This window comes from Hirundo rustica, chromosome 13 (assembly GCF_015227805.2).
Source record: "Hirundo rustica isolate bHirRus1 chromosome 13, bHirRus1.pri.v3, whole genome shotgun sequence".
NCBI classification, from domain to species: domain Eukaryota; kingdom Metazoa; phylum Chordata; class Aves; order Passeriformes; family Hirundinidae; genus Hirundo; species Hirundo rustica.
Window position 1 is genome coordinate 18,106,157 of NC_053462.1, and position 17,418 is coordinate 18,123,574.

Below are 17,418 nucleotides of genomic sequence, written 5' to 3' on the forward strand. Positions count from 1 at the left end.
TACTAAAGACTCATGAAAATGTCTGAAAGCGTCCTTTCAATTTTACTGCACAGAAACTCCTCGACCATCCTGAAAGAAATTATTCCTTGCTGGAGATTACAAATATTGGTGTTTTGTAAGCAAATGTTAACTACAGCAAAAAAAAATTAGAACAAACAAGAAAAAAATCTGGAAATGCAGAATATTCCCATGCATCTTCCTGACGCAGCATATGCTGACTCCAACCTAAACTCCCTCCCCCGCTTTTCATCAGCCACTGCTATTACAGCAATAAAATACTGCAAGTTCAGTGGACATCAGAACTTAGGAACAGAACTCATTAGTAACAAATCAGATCTGTATTTTCCCTGCACTCACCCCTGCTCCCTTGTGCCACGGCATCGTCAACGGTGCCATTGAGCCGCACGATGCTGGAAGCGGCTTTGTCGCTCCTGGAGCTCTGGTAATTCAGTTTGGGCAGGCAGTCCCCACTCCCTTTAGTGCTCTCCACTTCAGACACTGCAGGCAGAGATGGGCAGAGTTGTGTAGAATCCAAGGAGCAGCCCTTAAACCTCCAGCCCCCATGACCTACTGGACACCTCACACAGGGTTAAGTGACACCGCGCTGTCCCCATCCCATGAGGCACAGGCTGACATCTGCCTGGGCAGAGGTTTTCACTGTGGGAATTGAACTGCCAGCATTACTTCTGCAATGTTCCAAAAGCTAGAAATTCCACAAGCTTCTCCACACAGAGCCCAAAAATCACTCCAAAATACGTGGTGGTCATGAAGATTAAGACCACCCTTGTTCACTTGCATAGAAGAGGTGTAAGAGTGTTTTTCTTCTGCCTTTGCAAGAGCTCAGCTTCACAGAGATCTCATTTCCCCCAGGACTACACAGGAGAAATGAAGTAAATGTGAATATTCATATACAACTCTTTTACCCAAAATAGAGAATCACTTCTTTAAGGGATTTTAGGCAACTTTAATATTATCAAGTTGTTTTCAAAAGTGCAAAATGTTTTAGCACATCATACTATTATTGAGAGCCACATTTGTCTTAATTATGGCCAAAAATAACAAGTTAGGCAGAATTCATTTTCTGCATCCTCAAAAGCTTTGTTAAACATAAAATACTTGGTCTGTAATCTTACATGTATGTCCTCATGATCATAGTTAAGACACCTTTTCAGAAAACTGAAGAAGTGCTGGAAGGAAGATTGTGGTGAAAACACTGAAGCAACTTAACTAATTCCATATTTTCTCAGACTTTTAAATGACTTGACAATGGGATAGTTAACCCAAATAGCAGTAGAAAGGCCACTGAAAAATTTAAACAATTATATTATTAGGGAAACATTTACTAAGAGGGGTATTTTCCATGAATATACATGGGAATCTGTAGTGCTTGTAAGATTTTACTACACAATCTCATCTTCTATGTTCTTGCATGAAGTTGATGCTGCTCAACTGCAGTGGAAGGAAACAAGAGCAGCAGATGCAAAACCTGAAGAAAAAAACCCGTCCCATTCTGATGCATCTCCCAAACTGAGAATTCCAAGGAGCTGGGTAATTTAGACCTCTCTAAGACTTGCAAAATTTCAGCTGCTCTCCTCTTACAGGATTTATAAAGAAACCAGACTGGTGGAAAAGGCTTTTCTGTAGATTATGCCTGTGAGGCAATTTCATTTTTTTAAAAGCCAAAAACATTAGGCTATAATTATCATTAAGCCTTTATGTTCCCATTATCACTTATTTGAAACAGGAGAGAAAAAAAAGAACTGTAATTTCCCAAATGAAACCATTAGACATCCAGAAAATTACACTTAGAGAAAGAACTTTAGGCATAAACTGGCATTATCACACACACTCACTGTGAGGAATCAGCTGTCCCACTTAGCTTTTGCCGGAATCCTTATTTATCCCCAGTGAACCAGATATCTGTATTCACAAGATACGTACAAGAACTGGAGTCACTCTCTCTCTTGTCCTCCTTTTGTTCTTGGATGTCTTGAAGACAAGTTTTTCCTTGCTTGGCTTCTTCTTTGAGTGATGTGTTATTGGCAGCGTCTGAAAGTCCCCCTATCAGTGCAGAGCAACGTCAGAATAAAGACAGTTATGGTATTTAATAGTGGAACATTGTTCAGGGGGGTAAATTGAATGCCAACAGTAATTCAAAGGCCTCTTATCAAGAACATTCCAATTAACAGTGAACATTTTACCACCAAAAAAAGAAAAAGAAAAGAAAGAAGATTAGCTTATTATAGCATAAACACTGAAGTGATGCTTTAGAGGATGAAATTAAAGGGGTAATGAGCAACATTTCTTTTTAAATACTAAACTAAAAGCACTGTTTGACTTTAATTCTGTTGCCTGGTTTATTTGATCAAAAGGTCACATCTTTTCAAGAACTCCAAGGGGCATGTAAACATGGCTTCATTTTAGGGTAAAATGTTTCTCAGAAAGATTAATGTTAACAGAAGTGTTAATGCATGTGATTCTCCTGGTTTTACTCTAGAAAGTAAAGAAATTTAAACAATGCAGCAGCAAACATGAGTTTGTCTGCAAAACTAGATTAAAATAAAAACAACCAACATCACCCCAAACCCCCCTGCAAATATTCAAGCCACTTATCGGGTCACTGTCAAACCAAAACACTGCCCAGGAGTAATTAATAGCCCAATATAATTGAAAGTTTCTTTCCCTCTTTTCCCTAAAGAGGCTGCACTGAATGGCTACAGACAGGGTAAGAATGGTAAAGTTAAGAAAATATTCTGGAATTTATGGGAGTTTTTTTTTATTTCCTGAGGAGTTAGCACACATTCCAGCTAAGAGGTTTCATGCAAAGTAATCTTGAAAAATCAGGTGATGTCAAAAGCAAATGCTATTAATTATATAAGTGACAGTCATTTCATTAAGGATTATTTACACTTCCTTAGTTTACATGGTCTGAGTTGCAACCAACATTGCTAAGCTCTTGTACAGTGCTTTGCATGGCTGGCTTTCAATGAAGTGCTTTATCAGGAAGCTCAGCTCCATGAAGAACAGGCAGAAAATAAAGCAAAATTGTTCAAGGCCATCCATAGGTTAATGACAGAGCCAGAAGTGGGACTGGAGTCTCTGGGGCCCAGAGAAAGAACCCAGCCATTAGGCCATCATATATGTTCTGTTTGTCAGGGCAAAGATTTATTTGTGCACATTTGGAATCACAGAACAGCCCTAGCTGGAAGGACTTTGAAAGTTGAGTCAGATGACCCACATACATTTATAAAAGTATGTTATAAAGGTCTTCCAAGGTCAGCCTGAACTAAACTAAACTGCGTTGCTTCATTGCATTTACAAGGTACTATCGTGCTTTACGACCAGGAAGTTATAAATACCATGGAAAGTAGTACCTTTAAAAAATATCAATTACAGGCATGGCCATAGGACCATTTGATATTCACATTATCTAAGTCTTTACTGGAGGGAAAAAAAAAAAAAAAAGGAAGCCCAGAATTTAAAGCCTCACATATTTTACTTATATTCTAGATAAAAACAAACGTGATCATTGCAGGGAGTATTCAGAACCTGCAATCAGTACTGTGAACTCAAGGACTAGTTCCAGTTGCCTCTTAGCTAACATTAAAAAAAAGGGGAAAATAAAAAAAGGCAATGCTGGACAAAAGTTTCTGCCAATCATAAGACTGGTTACTGGATGAACCAGGATAATTATCACAAATTTCAGGTTCATATTCTGTGTCCATTTGTCTCTTGAATAGCTGATACAATGAATGAATAGCAGACTATTTCAGACAAAGGCAAGAAGAGACTGCTGTTTAAAAATTTTGCAGGATCTAGTGGGTTTTCTCCTCTAAAACAGTCTTATTGAACTCACAAAAGACAGACTTTTGAAGTAACTTTCTCATCAGCATGAATATATATTAAAAAAAAATGTGAATACTCTACCAGGAGCAGATGTATGTGCAGTACTTGCTGGCAGCTTTTTCAACGCTTTTTTAAACTGCGCTACTCCTAAGACAACATTTCGTATTTTCATCCAGAGGAAATAGCCACCTCGATTGCTTGAAGGCCAGGTGCTTTCCAAAACAGCCTGTTTTGGAAATATCAAAATCAAGCGGTCATCTTCAGGAACAGTCAGGTGCAAAAACAGCAGCTTAAATTTCAGACTGAGCTACACTGGCAGTAACACAATAGACTTCTAAACCAACAAAACCAAAACCCACGAAATGATTCTGTTTTGTGTTTCTTCCACTTACAAGAAACGACAGGATCACGCCTGAACTGCTCCGTTAGTTTTCTCCCTTCTATTTGCCTGGATAAAATCTCCTTTTTGTCCCCCCCATCCCGTTTACAAGGTACCTTGTTGTAGTAGCCGTAGGTGATGGCGTTGGGGTCGATGCCGGCCTTCTGCATTTCGAAGAGCACCCTGACTGCCAGCACGGGCTGCCCGTACTGCCCGCACAGCTGCATCAGCACCCTGTAGCACACCTGCAAACGCACACCTGTGAGCCCTGGGCTCCCCCGGCGCTGCTCCCCCTCGCACCCACCGGCTCCTGGGGGACTCGGGGATTGTTGTACCTCGTCAGGTGGGTCAATTTTCTTGGTGTGCATTTTCTGGAGCACGTCGTAGGCGGTTCTCAGAGCCCTGACTTTGGAGTGGCAGACTTTGACATAGGCGGGGAGGCAGATGAACCAAAGGCCGTAGCAGTGACGCAGCAAACACCTGGACCACATCTGGGGGATGGAGGAGTACTTCTTCGCAATTTTGTGGGCAGATTTGATTTCCTGGAAAGAAACACGGAGATGATTTGTGTGTGTTCATATCTACGTCACACAAAGGTACGTGTTAAAAGCTGAACATGTACCATTATATCTATGGAAAGTTCAGCGGTAATATTAACAATATAAAAAAGTGGGAAGGAATATGAATGCAGTGAGAGTGATACCAAAATCAGTCGTTGTGCCATATTCCACTGCTAAAACCTTGCATTTCTTTAAATCTCTATTACTTTGAAAGTTAGAGTCCCTCAAAGGCCTGGGCAGTGAAAAGCAATCAAAAGTGGATGTGGAAAATTCATGGAGAACAGTAAGAAGAAAGGGGAAGGGACAGCAGAGCAAGCAACGACCGGTACAAGGGGGCCTTGTAGGATTGGTGCAGGCAAGCAGCACATCCAAAGAACAACACAGTGACCCTACAGTCACCAGATCAGTAAGAACTGAAGACCATCAGGCTGCAGCCACTGCCAGCCAGGCTTTACAGCCAAACTCAAGCTGTCCCCTTCCAAAGCACCTCACCCTCCAAGAACACCAGCAGTTACCTGTTTAGTTCTTCTGAACATTGGTGATGGGCTGTTGGGGCTACTGGCTTTTGAGGACAGTTTGTTATTTGGTGCTGTGAGAAATCCTTCAGGTCGTTCAAACAATTCTAGCTTTAATACTGGAAATCCATTATAGCTGTAAGAGAAATGTGTCAATTCTGGTAAGTCAGCTCCAAAGCAAACACGTCACATAATAGCAAAGGAAATCAACTACACACTCGCACCAGAGGCTCCCCGGGAAATAAACACAAAAGTAAACCTTTAGTGACATCGCTGACAAAGTGGTTCACTAATCCCTCAGCATGGGCTCATATGCCTGCACAAACAGTGTCAACCTGTTATTCAGGTAAGCAACTTAAACTGATAAATGTATTTACTGTCATAGGGTTTTCTTTAATTAATGTGTCAAATGCATTAGTATTGATCCTAGTTAATAAAAGAAAATAATCAGTGTGGCTTAGTCCGCAGTGAGCATCACATGACTGAGGTTTATGAAAATCAATAGGAACAATATCAAGCTACCTAAAAGATTAAATCAGATTAGATACAAAAACATTTCTCAGAATTAATGAAGAAACCAACAAACTTATCAGACAGAATTACCAAATTAGTAACACTAGTTTTTAGTAGATTCTTTCACATGTACTCTGTCTTTCCAGAGAGTATCTGCAGTTTGTATCATTATTACTAACAGCAGCAGGACAACAGACTGGGTCCACTCATTTCCACTTTAGGCTTCAAAGGTGTCAACAGCCAGCACAATGTCATGTGATCACTACCAGCTTTATTAAGTATTATTGCTTCTGTGTGTACACACACAGAATGAAACTTGGAAAGAACTGCACGACTGCCCCTTCCCACACCTTTTCCTTGAGCAACATAAAGGGACAGGAAAAATCTGTACTGCCTGACTCTGACAAGAACCTACAAGGGCAGCTGTCAGGATTTTGGCATGCTGCTGTGCCCTTAGCTACCTGTATTGCAGAGGGTGCTCTTCCCCGTTTGGCAGATGAGGGATCTCAGGGGGTGTTATGAAAACCGTGTGCTCGCTCTTGTAGGACTCATCCAGCTCTATGAGTCGTGTTTCCCCAGTTTTGTCCATATCTACCTGGAGGAGGAAGTTGAAGAAAAAGTAGTTACCAGGGGCATTGTATTTTCCGCTGTATGATTGACAGGACAGTCTGCATCGGCTTCAAAGAACATCTTAAAATGCAAGGGCATCTTGCAAAGTTATAATGACAATTATAAGTGTTGCATTGGTTTTGTGAACTTCACCTCAACCCAATAATCAGTGCTTAATGGTATAGTCTGAATTGTCTGTTTTCAAGTAAATATTTTCAGTAGTATGTAGAGATTAATCCTTATGAACACAACCACTTCTAGAACTACGTTTCCAACCGCAGCAGTAACGTGAAATTTATTTTTAAATAAAATGAGAGCTATTTCCCCCCTCTTTAACCACAGAAAACAATATTAAGCTTTATCAAATTGTCTGATGCATACAGAAGGTGCTACCAGCACCATCCACAACTACAGTCTCTTACACAGCAATTAATGTCTTGATAGTTTGCAGAGTCTGCAGAAACACACGTGATGCACTCCAAGAGAAGGGAATAGAAATCTGTGACCTTACTGAAGTTAAAGGGAGACAGGCATAGCTTTGTTTTTCTAATTTAAATTGCTTAAAGGGTTTAAATGGCAACCAAATGACAGCCAAATGGTAGAATACTTCAAAGAAATGAATAAGCAACCTGTGGAACCCAAGAATACATGGTTTTTATGTCTTAAGAGTTTGGCAACAGAGAGTTAATGTATAAAAAGAAGCATATTCCACAGTTCTCTCCCTCCAGTGAGGTGCAAATATATCAAGTAGTTTCAGTAAAATTCTTGAATATTTAAAGTTTGATAAATATACAAAGAGGTGTCCTTAATTACACATTTTGCTGCACGAGACAGATGGAAAGCATTAGCAAATTGAACCAGCCAAGTAGCAAGAACATATGGCTCCTGAGAAGCAGCAGTAAACGAAACCTTACTTGCAATTTAAATACTTCTAAGGATGTAAAAATCCCACAGCTACAAGTATTACCAGTGAAATATAATAAAGCCAGTAGCTTAAGTGTGTGTCAAATTGAGGTAATTTTTGAATTCCTGGAAAAATGAAAACTTGTGAGACAATTACACTATATCTTTCAGTTGATATGGGTAATCAATTACAATCTGCTGCTGCTCTCTAGGACAAAGTAACACAGAAGAGATTCCTCTTCATCTTCAACTATTCTCACCAATTATTCAAGGCAGGGCTTAGTTGATATTTTATAGATAACTAATTTCACAGTACATAAAATTTGTCTCAAGCCAGCAGTCTGTAACTACCCAGAAGAAAGCACTGAATCACCTTTCAACTCATGACATCACTCTCTCTTCCAAAACCCTGTCAGGTACTGGTTCACCTAATAAAAGATTGAAGTACAAATATTGGCTTTACAGGAACAATTCAGTTTTGATGTCTGGTCCTGGCTACAGCTCTACTTGGTACAGCAGTCCTTGGTATACCTCCATATTTTGACTCTGTAGGTTACTGGTAAGAACAGTATCAGAAATAAGGAGAAATCAGGGAAGAGAAGCAGAAGAGATGAGGTAAATGTATCACTGTGCAAGGAAATCCTACACAGGAACCTGCTCCCTCATGTCAGTGAGTCGGTCATTTCACAAGCAACTCTAAAGCCACAGCAAATCCTAAAAGCATTGCAATGCCAGTGCCTCAGTTTCCCCACCGTTATCCCTAGCACAGAAGGAGCTGTCCCATTAATAAACCTGAATAAAATCCTCACTGCCAGGAATGGAAGTTGGAGAAGTGTACGTGCATCCTGGAAAATTTGTTCTCACCAAACTGTCATGAGCATTTTTTATAGTGGAAAGAAGCTGTCCAGGGCACCAAGCAGCAAAATACCTGGCACTAGAACAGACAAGTCTCTGTTTCAGCTGTATAAATGGCTACTTAACCTTTTCTAAAAGGTGAAAGCTCCAACAGCTCCACAGATTATGTGCAGTCTCACAGTGACATCAGCAACCTAAGCATGACTTTTATTGAAAGAGATGTGTGAATTCCTAGACAAGATAACTTTAGTTTAGGACATCAACTTCAGCACCCTCTTGAACCATTCTAATAAAATGAAATGGCAACAGATGGAATTTGACACTTACACAGTCACTGCATTCTGAATAAACATCCTTTTTAACATCAGCCAGAGAACTAAACTGCAGCACAGAAGAAAGCAAGTGCTGCTCAGCAGTTCAGTCACTGGGGTCTATTTCTGTCTAGGAGAGCTCCTGTTTCAAGCACAAACTGGAACATGGCAAAGCAAGCACTACCTGTTGAAAGGTTTCTAATAGTGCTACGTGATTGAGTCAGCATTACAGAAATGTTTGTAATTAATTCAATTTACAAGCCATGAATACCTGCAAGTCATGCTATAGAACTGGGAAGCAGAGTTTTGAAAACGGTTACCACTAAAATATTGAGACTAGCAAAAGCTACAAAGAGCATTAATATCATTAAATATCATTATACCATGCTTTTATTTTTCTCTCAAACTTCACTGTTTTCAGACTTCTTTTCAAAACAGCTCCTTTTAGCTCTTCTGCTCTTCCATGGGAAAAAGAGTCATAAATAGGAACTGTAAACAGCAGTTATCAGTCTTCAGTATTAATTCCCATGGAACAAACAGCAGGTGACCTACTTTCCAGGAAATCCCAGACAACTGCACCCTGCTTAAGCAGCACTGTCCCAGAACAGAGGGGTACAGGCAGCCAATAAGATGACAACAAGGTGAGGAATTTCTTATAATATTCATAGAAATAGGGATGTAAGATTCTGGGTTTCAGTTCAGTCCTTCTTGCACTTCTCACAACAGGCCAGTATTTCAGAAGTTTACATACCAGTGAAAATTAGCACCTCTAATTTGTTCTCGTTATGTTTTATTTGCATTCAAGAATTTGAAGCAAAAGATGGAATGAAGCCCAACAAAAAAAGGTAACAGAAGGCTAAAATGATGAGAAAATAGGAAAGTAAAAGCAAAAACTAACTTGCATTTCAAATACATCCTGGCTGTACTTTATCAGGTAAGGCAGACAACAGCAGAAGTTAAACACTGTATGCACACCAAGACTGGCTTACTTTATCCACACAGTCATCAAAGAAGGCAAGGCTGGCATCCTTGTCACTGACAAAGGAACATTCCTCAATGAAGCGAATGAACATCTGGGTTTTGGTCATCAGAGTGTAAAACTTCTGATGGGAACGGTCTCTGCTCTTCAGGAACCCTGCAAAGTGCAATCAGCAGCATTGTCACAACACCCAGAATGGAAAAGCCCTCACCAGAACTCAGTGGAGGTTCTATTTATGTGCAAAAAGCTTCCTGCAATTTTCCTAGCGTGCAATTTTGTCTGCACTTACATTTCCCCCATCATTTACAACACTAACATGCAAATGTTTATATTCTGTAGATAAAAGAGAATAAAAAACAATATATTAATACACACAAAACAAGTTTATAACTTTTCACCTTGTAGTTCAAAGAGAGAACTTGCATCTGTGGCTGTTTCAGAGGGCGCCTCCGTTATTGGCCTGAGATAAGACCTGTAACCTTTCAGGATTGAAGCCATGAAACAGAGAAATGCCTCCTGGATCTCCAAATCTAACAGATGCAATTTCTTCCCAGAGTTAAAATCATAATCATTCATCGCCAATTCCATTAATGCATCTTCTCTCGGTCGCTGTTGCACTGTGAACAAAACAACATTATAGTGTTTTACTTTTCTTCCCCTCAATACTGGCCAAAAATATTCTCTTTATCTTACTAGATTCAGTGATTACTGCACTCCATCACATTTGAAATAGGTTAAAATAAAACAAAATGGATTCAGCTTGACCTTCTGTACCTCATGCATCTGTGGCTAACACCAAAGCCAGCATGCACTGGCCTGGTCAGCACAGGAATTACTACAGTAACTGAGAACCAGTGTGGACAGAGCTTTTAAAAGCCCTCAAAGAAAGCTGTTTGTAAAACCATGTGAAAATTTAGACAGGAGCTGATTAAAGAAGCATTTTCAGGACAAACACATAGATGGGATGTATTTTTTTTTTTTTTTCATTTCCAAAAGCAGACAACACACATTAAATACAGACCTAGACAGAAAATCACCACTTAGAGGCAAAGCCGAGCCATTCAAACACAACGCTGCAAGATCCTGCTACAGACAAAATGTGGCTCTAGCAAAACCTGTATTCTTTATTTAAGTACGTGTACCAACACTTTAAAACATCAAAACTCCAGCTGAGACTTCACTGCTACACAGAGAGTTTGGTAACATTCTAATAATGTCTCAGGAAAGTGAAAGGATGCTTTCATCACTGTCTTTCCACACCGTGTAATTACAGCCAACCTTACCTCGATATCATTTTTAAGCACCCTACTCTGTAATAAGATTTGAGTTCACTACCGCTCTATTTTTACATACAGAACGTAAGGTTTAGAATTTTTTCTAACAAAATTCTGAAGCATCAGATAATTTTCAGCACCCATCAGCTAGACACTTCTTTGTGCAGCACATCCCAATAAACTTCTGTTTCTGTACATTCTAATCAGGACACAAAATCTCATGACCTCAATAGCCAGGGATGTGTAAACAGCCTTTTAAAAAAAAGTGCTTTGTTTTATTCAATTTCACTAAAACCACCCCAATCTATTTTTCTCACGTCAATGTTCAATATAGCTTGCTCTGCAATATTTGAGGATTCTATCAACAACTGATTTTTTACTTAAGAGATGTCCAGTAATTGGGCCTTACATTTAAACTCTTATTGTTTAAAAAACACTTATTTCCATCTTAATTTTTTAGGTGAGGTACTATTAGCTTGAGTGTCAAAGTTATTCCAATTTCAACTGCCAAGACATCAGCAAAGTTTGAGCAGATTTTGAAGATGGAAAAAAAAAAGTCTTTCTTAGGTCCTGGCCTACTCTTTGCTTTGCTATTCCCTTCTCATAGAAACTCTGCTCTTTTATTTTTTTCTGGATGAGGCTAACATTAATAGGAAAGGATTATCTATTGTACTGCCTTCATATATATGGGAAGTCTCCTCTGTCCAGAAAGTTCCCACATAGTTTCTAATCTCTGGATTAAAAGCACAGATTTTCCCATTCTGTAAAAATAATGTTTAGTGGGACTGATAACTTTGGAACGTATTTAATTTGCTACATTTATCTGTTTTTTGTGGCACAGTGTGCTCAGTGTAAAGCTGACTATGTACTTTCCCACTCACATTCTGCCAGTTGCTGATATAAAGTATTTAAAGTGTTCATCAGATTTTTACAAGGTTTCTTTGGTAAGATCTTCCATGCAATAGCTTTCTTGTCTCCAGTTCTGGAAAGGAGAAAAAAAAAATAAATAAACATACACTGGAAGGTGTTCAGAGGATGTTCCACCCCACCAGAGAAAGAGGTTTCACTCCATTAGAACTGGACTGAGAAGGATTGCAAACCAACTAACAAAGTCAAATTTGATTTACTGTGTGGAGGTCTGATCAGAGCCATCCAACCAGTGCCCCATATTTCAGGGTGATGATTACACTGCCACACTCTTCAGCACTGAAATCAATCCACTTACAGCTCACCAGAGATGGATTAATGGTATTAAGCACCTGTTATTGCACCAGCAACCACCGCTCATGCCATGTTCTGAGCTCTAATTACTTAGGTAATTAATTACATGCTCTAAAAACTGGCATGGACAGAAGCAAAAGAAATTGAAAGAAAAACTAAAATACCCCTCCAAGTTTTGCCAAAAAGCCAGTTTTTGCTTTTGAAAACGGGAAGCAGAAAAAAATTAACAGAGAAGAAAAACTGCTGATAAAAAACTTACTGAGAAATGGTGTTGGTATCCAGGTCAACACAGCTGACATCGGGTGGAGGGTCATAGAGATCGAAGTATCTGGAATCAATCCCCACTATGAACGGGCACGGGGCACTCAGCACATCTGCCAGCGCCAAGGGACAGAGAGGAATATAGGGGCAAGGCCAGTGGAAGGGAAAGATCATCTTGGAAAAGATGCAGAGACAAAAACACGGGTTAAACACGTGCAACACAGCCTGTGCAAGACTAAACCACGCTTCACTGACTTCAACATTATTTAACGTGGCAGATTGTTATTACTGAGGATCTAGATGTAGGTTATTAATTAAAATCCGCAATAATTTCTCTAAAATTCAGTCTGCAGGAAAAACATCTTCAGAATCACAGACTGCACATAGCAGACAATGCTCAGTGATGACAGGCAGGGAAAAAATCATGCATTTAGAATTCCAGAGGAATAGATACAGTGCTAGTTGGGAAAATCAGGAACTCTTATTTAATGCACTGTGATGATCAAACACTTATTTACAATATTTACACAAAGAATCAACAATTTATCTTCTATCTTCAGAGCATATCATTACAACAATGATTTTTCTCTCTAGTAATCTTTACTTTAATTCTTATTTTTAAGTAACCTTTAAGTTTAACAGCACTAATGCTAAATCTCGATTTTTATCTCAGAAGCATTCTTTCAGTCCTTTTACAGCTGTATGACTAAAAGCTGGTACTTACAGAGACCAAAGCCTCTGTCACGCTCGTGAGGACAGAAGGTCGCAGCGAGTGGATGAGGATTTTATGTTCTGTCACAGCAAACACCAGCAGAGTTACTGCATTTTCAGGTCCTAAATTCTGAAGTAGTGTAGAAAACTTGCCACCACTGTTACAGGACATAAACACACCAGTGAGTTACAAGGGACAGTAAAAAAAAGAAACGTTCAATAATAAAATAAATGGAAATCTGCAAATCTTTTTTTAGAGAAGATTACTTGGTAGAACACTTGGCACACTTCACTGTCCAGTGAGGAATGGTTATTTCCCAACAGTAACCATGATTCCTTGAGACTTGACTCAGTCTAGACTATTTTCAGGACACAGGCATGACAGTTCTTTTTGAGAAGCAATTTACAGGGAGACAACATGTGTTTCCTTAATCAGTCTCCTGCACTGAGACATGGAAATCAAGGCAGTAACAGAACTCTTTCAACTCCCTTCCAAAAACTATCTTGGGAGCCCAGGGATCAGCTCCTAGAAAGGGGACCTAATAATCTATATTCTTCCTCAGGAAGTACTAAAATGATTTTAACCCCCCCAAATACATTGTTAATTAAGTGTGTATCCTTATCAGGGAGCAGGTCTAATCACATTAATAAACTTGAGAAACTTCCAAAGGCACCAGACAAGGTGAGCAATAATTTACACAACTGCAACTCCAAATACCAAATCTTCTCTATAACACAAATCACAGTATATCTCACAATTAACAAGGTACTGCTACTTGCCTCAGTGGGAGCGGTGATGACACAGGCTGGCTAAGAATCAGGTTATCATGCGGAGATAGCTGGGGAAAAGATTTTAAAAGAAATGATTTTTATTCTGAACTTTGCGAATATTTATTAGAAATTACATAACTGCAACAAAGAACACTCAAAAATAATTCAAATTAAGCCGAATCTTGTATAACCCAGTTGTGTATCACTCTACAAAGTGCTGTGCAATGACAGGCATCAGGATCTTTTAGTAAAAACTGGGCAAAGCAGGATCTTCCTTTCTTGGCCAGAACTAAATGCATTGCATATTCATAAAGATGACTTTAAACTAGCTAATGCTGCAAAAAATTGAATATATTAACTGCTGAAAAATGAAGCCTTCTGTACTTGAAGAGCTGTGAGAACCCATAGCTCTTACACAGTTTTCAGGAGCTGGGGGAAGTTCTTTCTGGATTTAGGGGCAAAGAGAGGGATAAAAATTCATGAAGGGGAGAGATGGCAGGTCATAATGTAAAGCCACATTTTCTTCCAGAGACATATGAGAATGAGGCTCTTGGCTGGTAGAAACCGCTCAGCTCTGATAGAATCTTTAAAATTTGCATTAGTTGAAGATGCGAAAAGATCATATTAAACCACATTTCTTTCTTACAGTGACATGGCATCATGCAAATCATTCACATATTCAGCATGAACAGGAAGGCTCAGGTAAGCACAAGAACAGCAATGGACAATCAGTTTATCAAAGCTCAGCTGATGTTTTCAGCCGTGGTAAATCCAGGCTAACAAGATAGCAGCTGGCTTAATCCTGCCTGCATCTTCTGTTGTATAAAAGCAGTAGTAACTCAGCCACAGCAACTTTCTGAGTGTGTTTCACCTTAGATCCACTGCAGGTGACCAGGTAATAGAGGGCAGAAGATAAGACTGATGACTTAGAAACACAAAGTCACCTAATGCTGTGCCTGGAGACTCCCCAAACACGGGGAATTAAGGAGAGTCTGCAGCGCTGTTTCCCTGCACGTCTCACATCCACTTCCCTGACAAATGTGGATGGCCACACCACAGGCTGGATTTGTCAAGCAAGTCACCTTGGGACCACCAGCACCATTAGCTTGCTCAGTGGAAGAATTCAGAGGACTCATTTTTTCAGCCCGAGGCAAACCTTCATAAACCACCCTCTGAAAGGAAGCATCAGCCTGATGTCCTCCGATTTCTGTGCCTCAGCAGAAGCACATAAACACAATTAAGCATCTATTCAAGGGGCACATCTCCCTCAGGCAGAAGGGGCACTTATTACCCCCAGTCCCCAGAGGGAGAAACATCACTCCACGTGCTCTTGAAGTTTGCAGGTTGTGATGCATTAGCACAGCACCCTCTGTGCAATGAGGGGATGGAAGACACAGTCCAGCAGATCTCAGGTCACAAGGAAACCAAAACACTGGCAGCTGGAAGCTGGCAAATGGGAACATTCTGGAGCCTTTTACTAATGGCTATCATTTCTTTGAGACTTAAAAGTTTAATTGCCTAGCAAAAGACTACCACGTTTTCCATTAGTAGGCTTCAGAGAGAAATGGATTCCTGAAAGTTTGCCATTTTCAATGCAGGCATTTCCCACACTAATTCTGAGGAAAAGTCTAAGGTAAAATCACCTGTGATTTTATTCGGTGCGGTTTCAAACACAACTTAAGTCCCTGGGAGCAGCTGGAAAGAAGAATTTATTCACACATCTCAATTACCACTGCCTACTGTAAAAGCAGTGTTTTCTCCATCTGTACTATCAGCTCCTAGAGCTGTAGTAATTTAATGCACAAAACATTTTGAAAATAAAGTATAACAGACATAATTTTCACATCACTTATATCTAAATCTTTAGACTTTGTTCCAAGATATAAGCCCATACATGCTTTGACAAAATTCCCTAAAATTTCAGACTAAAAACATTAAATGCTTTTCCCTGAACTCAATTACTATCTCTGTAAATAGGTATTTAGTGTTTCCTAGCACAAATATTTTATTGAATATGATTTTAAAAAACCTCTAAAATAAGACGCAAAAATGCAGGGTTTTGAATTGAACTTTAAAATCATAAGAAAAATGACAGAAGTGCCAGATACAGTTTCAGTACAACTGTTCTCTAAATCCCTTTCCAGTAACAGTAATAAGTGTCACTCCTTTAGAATACACTAAAGAAGACCTTCAATATTCAGCACATGTCATAAAGACATAACCCAGGATTGTATTTGCAGTGAAAAGACTTCACTACCATATGGGCCACACAATTAAGGCTCAGAACTGCACAGGGCTGTCCATATTTCATGTTATACAAGTAATAACAGAATAGCCTCATTTTGTAACCATCGAATCAAAACCACAATTGGTGCAATACTCTGACTGCACAGAGCTCTCTTTTTTCTGCAATAAAGATTCTAACACATCTCCACCTATTTCACCTCTTTAGGAGGAAATAAAAAGATTTAATAACACTTCAGATGTCTCTGAGACCAGGATTTTTTTCTCTCCTACCGACAGGGCTGAAATCTCCCAGAGCAGGGAGCAATCCCTGCAATTCTTTCACTCCCACACAGCTGCAGGTAGCACAGAGCAAGGGGCAGCTCTGATAAAGGGGCTGTTACTGGGTGTGGCTCTTGCAGTTCTCACCGAGAGCACAAAGCCTTTGGGAATTCATGGATATACATTTCACATCTGGGTTGAGTTTTAGTTATTTTACACTCAGCCTTAACGCAGTAGTAAGAAAACAGTTCAAAAGTCAGATCAGATGCTGACTTGGAGTAGTCTTTCATTAATTTCCATATACTCTGAAAAATAATTAAGTTCTAAGCTCTTTAAACAGCTTCCTGTAATAATTCACTGAAGTCATTAACTAAACTGGCAACAGAACTTTTACAGATTTCTCACATTATATGTAGGAATTTAGGAAAAAGAAATCCTGAGCAAAAACAATTTGAGAACACAAATTATATCTTCCATTTATTAACCTGTTTTATCTTCACCTTAGATGCAGTTATTAAAGAAAATCACACTTACCTGCACTAGAATTCTTGGCCTCTGAGGGGATGGAAAAGGTACTTTATGCATGAAATGGGAAATGTGTCTAGAGGAAAAGAAAAATATTGATATAGTAAAAATTAAGCTTAAACTACTCAAGACAAAATTTTTGACAGTAAGAGAAATTATTATATAAAAATGGCACATACTTATTCAGAAAACAGAGCAAAAAATCCCAGCACCTAAACCCTACTGGGATAAGGATATCCCTTGAAAACCCATTTTTCTACTGGTCACAAGAAAATGGGAGAGCAGATTCTCTTTCAGAATACAAACTCTGCTTGTGAGATTGAAAAATTACAAACAGATTTTTTTATTATTATTATTATTTGTAAGGTAGAAATATTGATGTTTGAACATCGCAATCTCATTTTATAATCCTGCTTCTGACAGAGTTTGAAATAGCACTAAACCTCAGAGACTAGAACTGGTTAGCTGCAAAAAAATATTCATGGCTGAATATCAAGGAGAATCATTAAGCTCATCCATTTTCTTCAGTTCTAAATACAAAATGTGATAAAATTGCTGATGAAAAAGCTTTAAAGTTTTTTCACATACTACAAATACAGAAAAATGCTTTTACAATTTGACAAAGTTCTCAGTTTCATGAACTGACAAGTCTAGAAGTGTAATTTTACACAACAGACACT

At 39.1% G+C, this 17,418-nt stretch overlaps 1 protein-coding gene across 5 annotated transcripts in view; it reads right to left on the reverse strand.

Annotated features, from left to right (window-relative positions):
- DENND4A (DENN domain containing 4A) overlaps positions 1–17,418 on the reverse strand; it is a 48,848-nt gene that overhangs the window by 12,102 nt on the left and 19,328 nt on the right. For all 5 annotated transcript variants that reach the window (XM_040076829.1, XM_040076830.2, XM_040076832.2 and 2 more), the window contains 14 exons: positions 16,748–16,814; positions 13,718–13,776; positions 12,951–13,095; positions 12,225–12,400; positions 11,626–11,726; positions 9,869–10,087; positions 9,481–9,626; positions 6,275–6,408; positions 5,301–5,436; positions 4,561–4,767; positions 4,342–4,470; positions 3,928–4,072; positions 1,942–2,061; positions 358–498 (listed from right to left, as the gene is read on the reverse strand). In XM_040076829.1, coding sequence (XP_039932763.1) covers positions 358–498; positions 1,942–2,061; positions 3,928–4,072; positions 4,342–4,470; positions 4,561–4,767; positions 5,301–5,436; positions 6,275–6,408; positions 9,481–9,626; positions 9,869–10,087; positions 11,626–11,726; positions 12,225–12,400; positions 12,951–13,095; positions 13,718–13,776; positions 16,748–16,814 — 1,925 coding nt within the window. The remainder of the gene's footprint in view (positions 1–357; positions 499–1,941; positions 2,062–3,927; positions 4,073–4,341; positions 4,471–4,560; positions 4,768–5,300; positions 5,437–6,274; positions 6,409–9,480; positions 9,627–9,868; positions 10,088–11,625; positions 11,727–12,224; positions 12,401–12,950; positions 13,096–13,717; positions 13,777–16,747; positions 16,815–17,418) is intronic.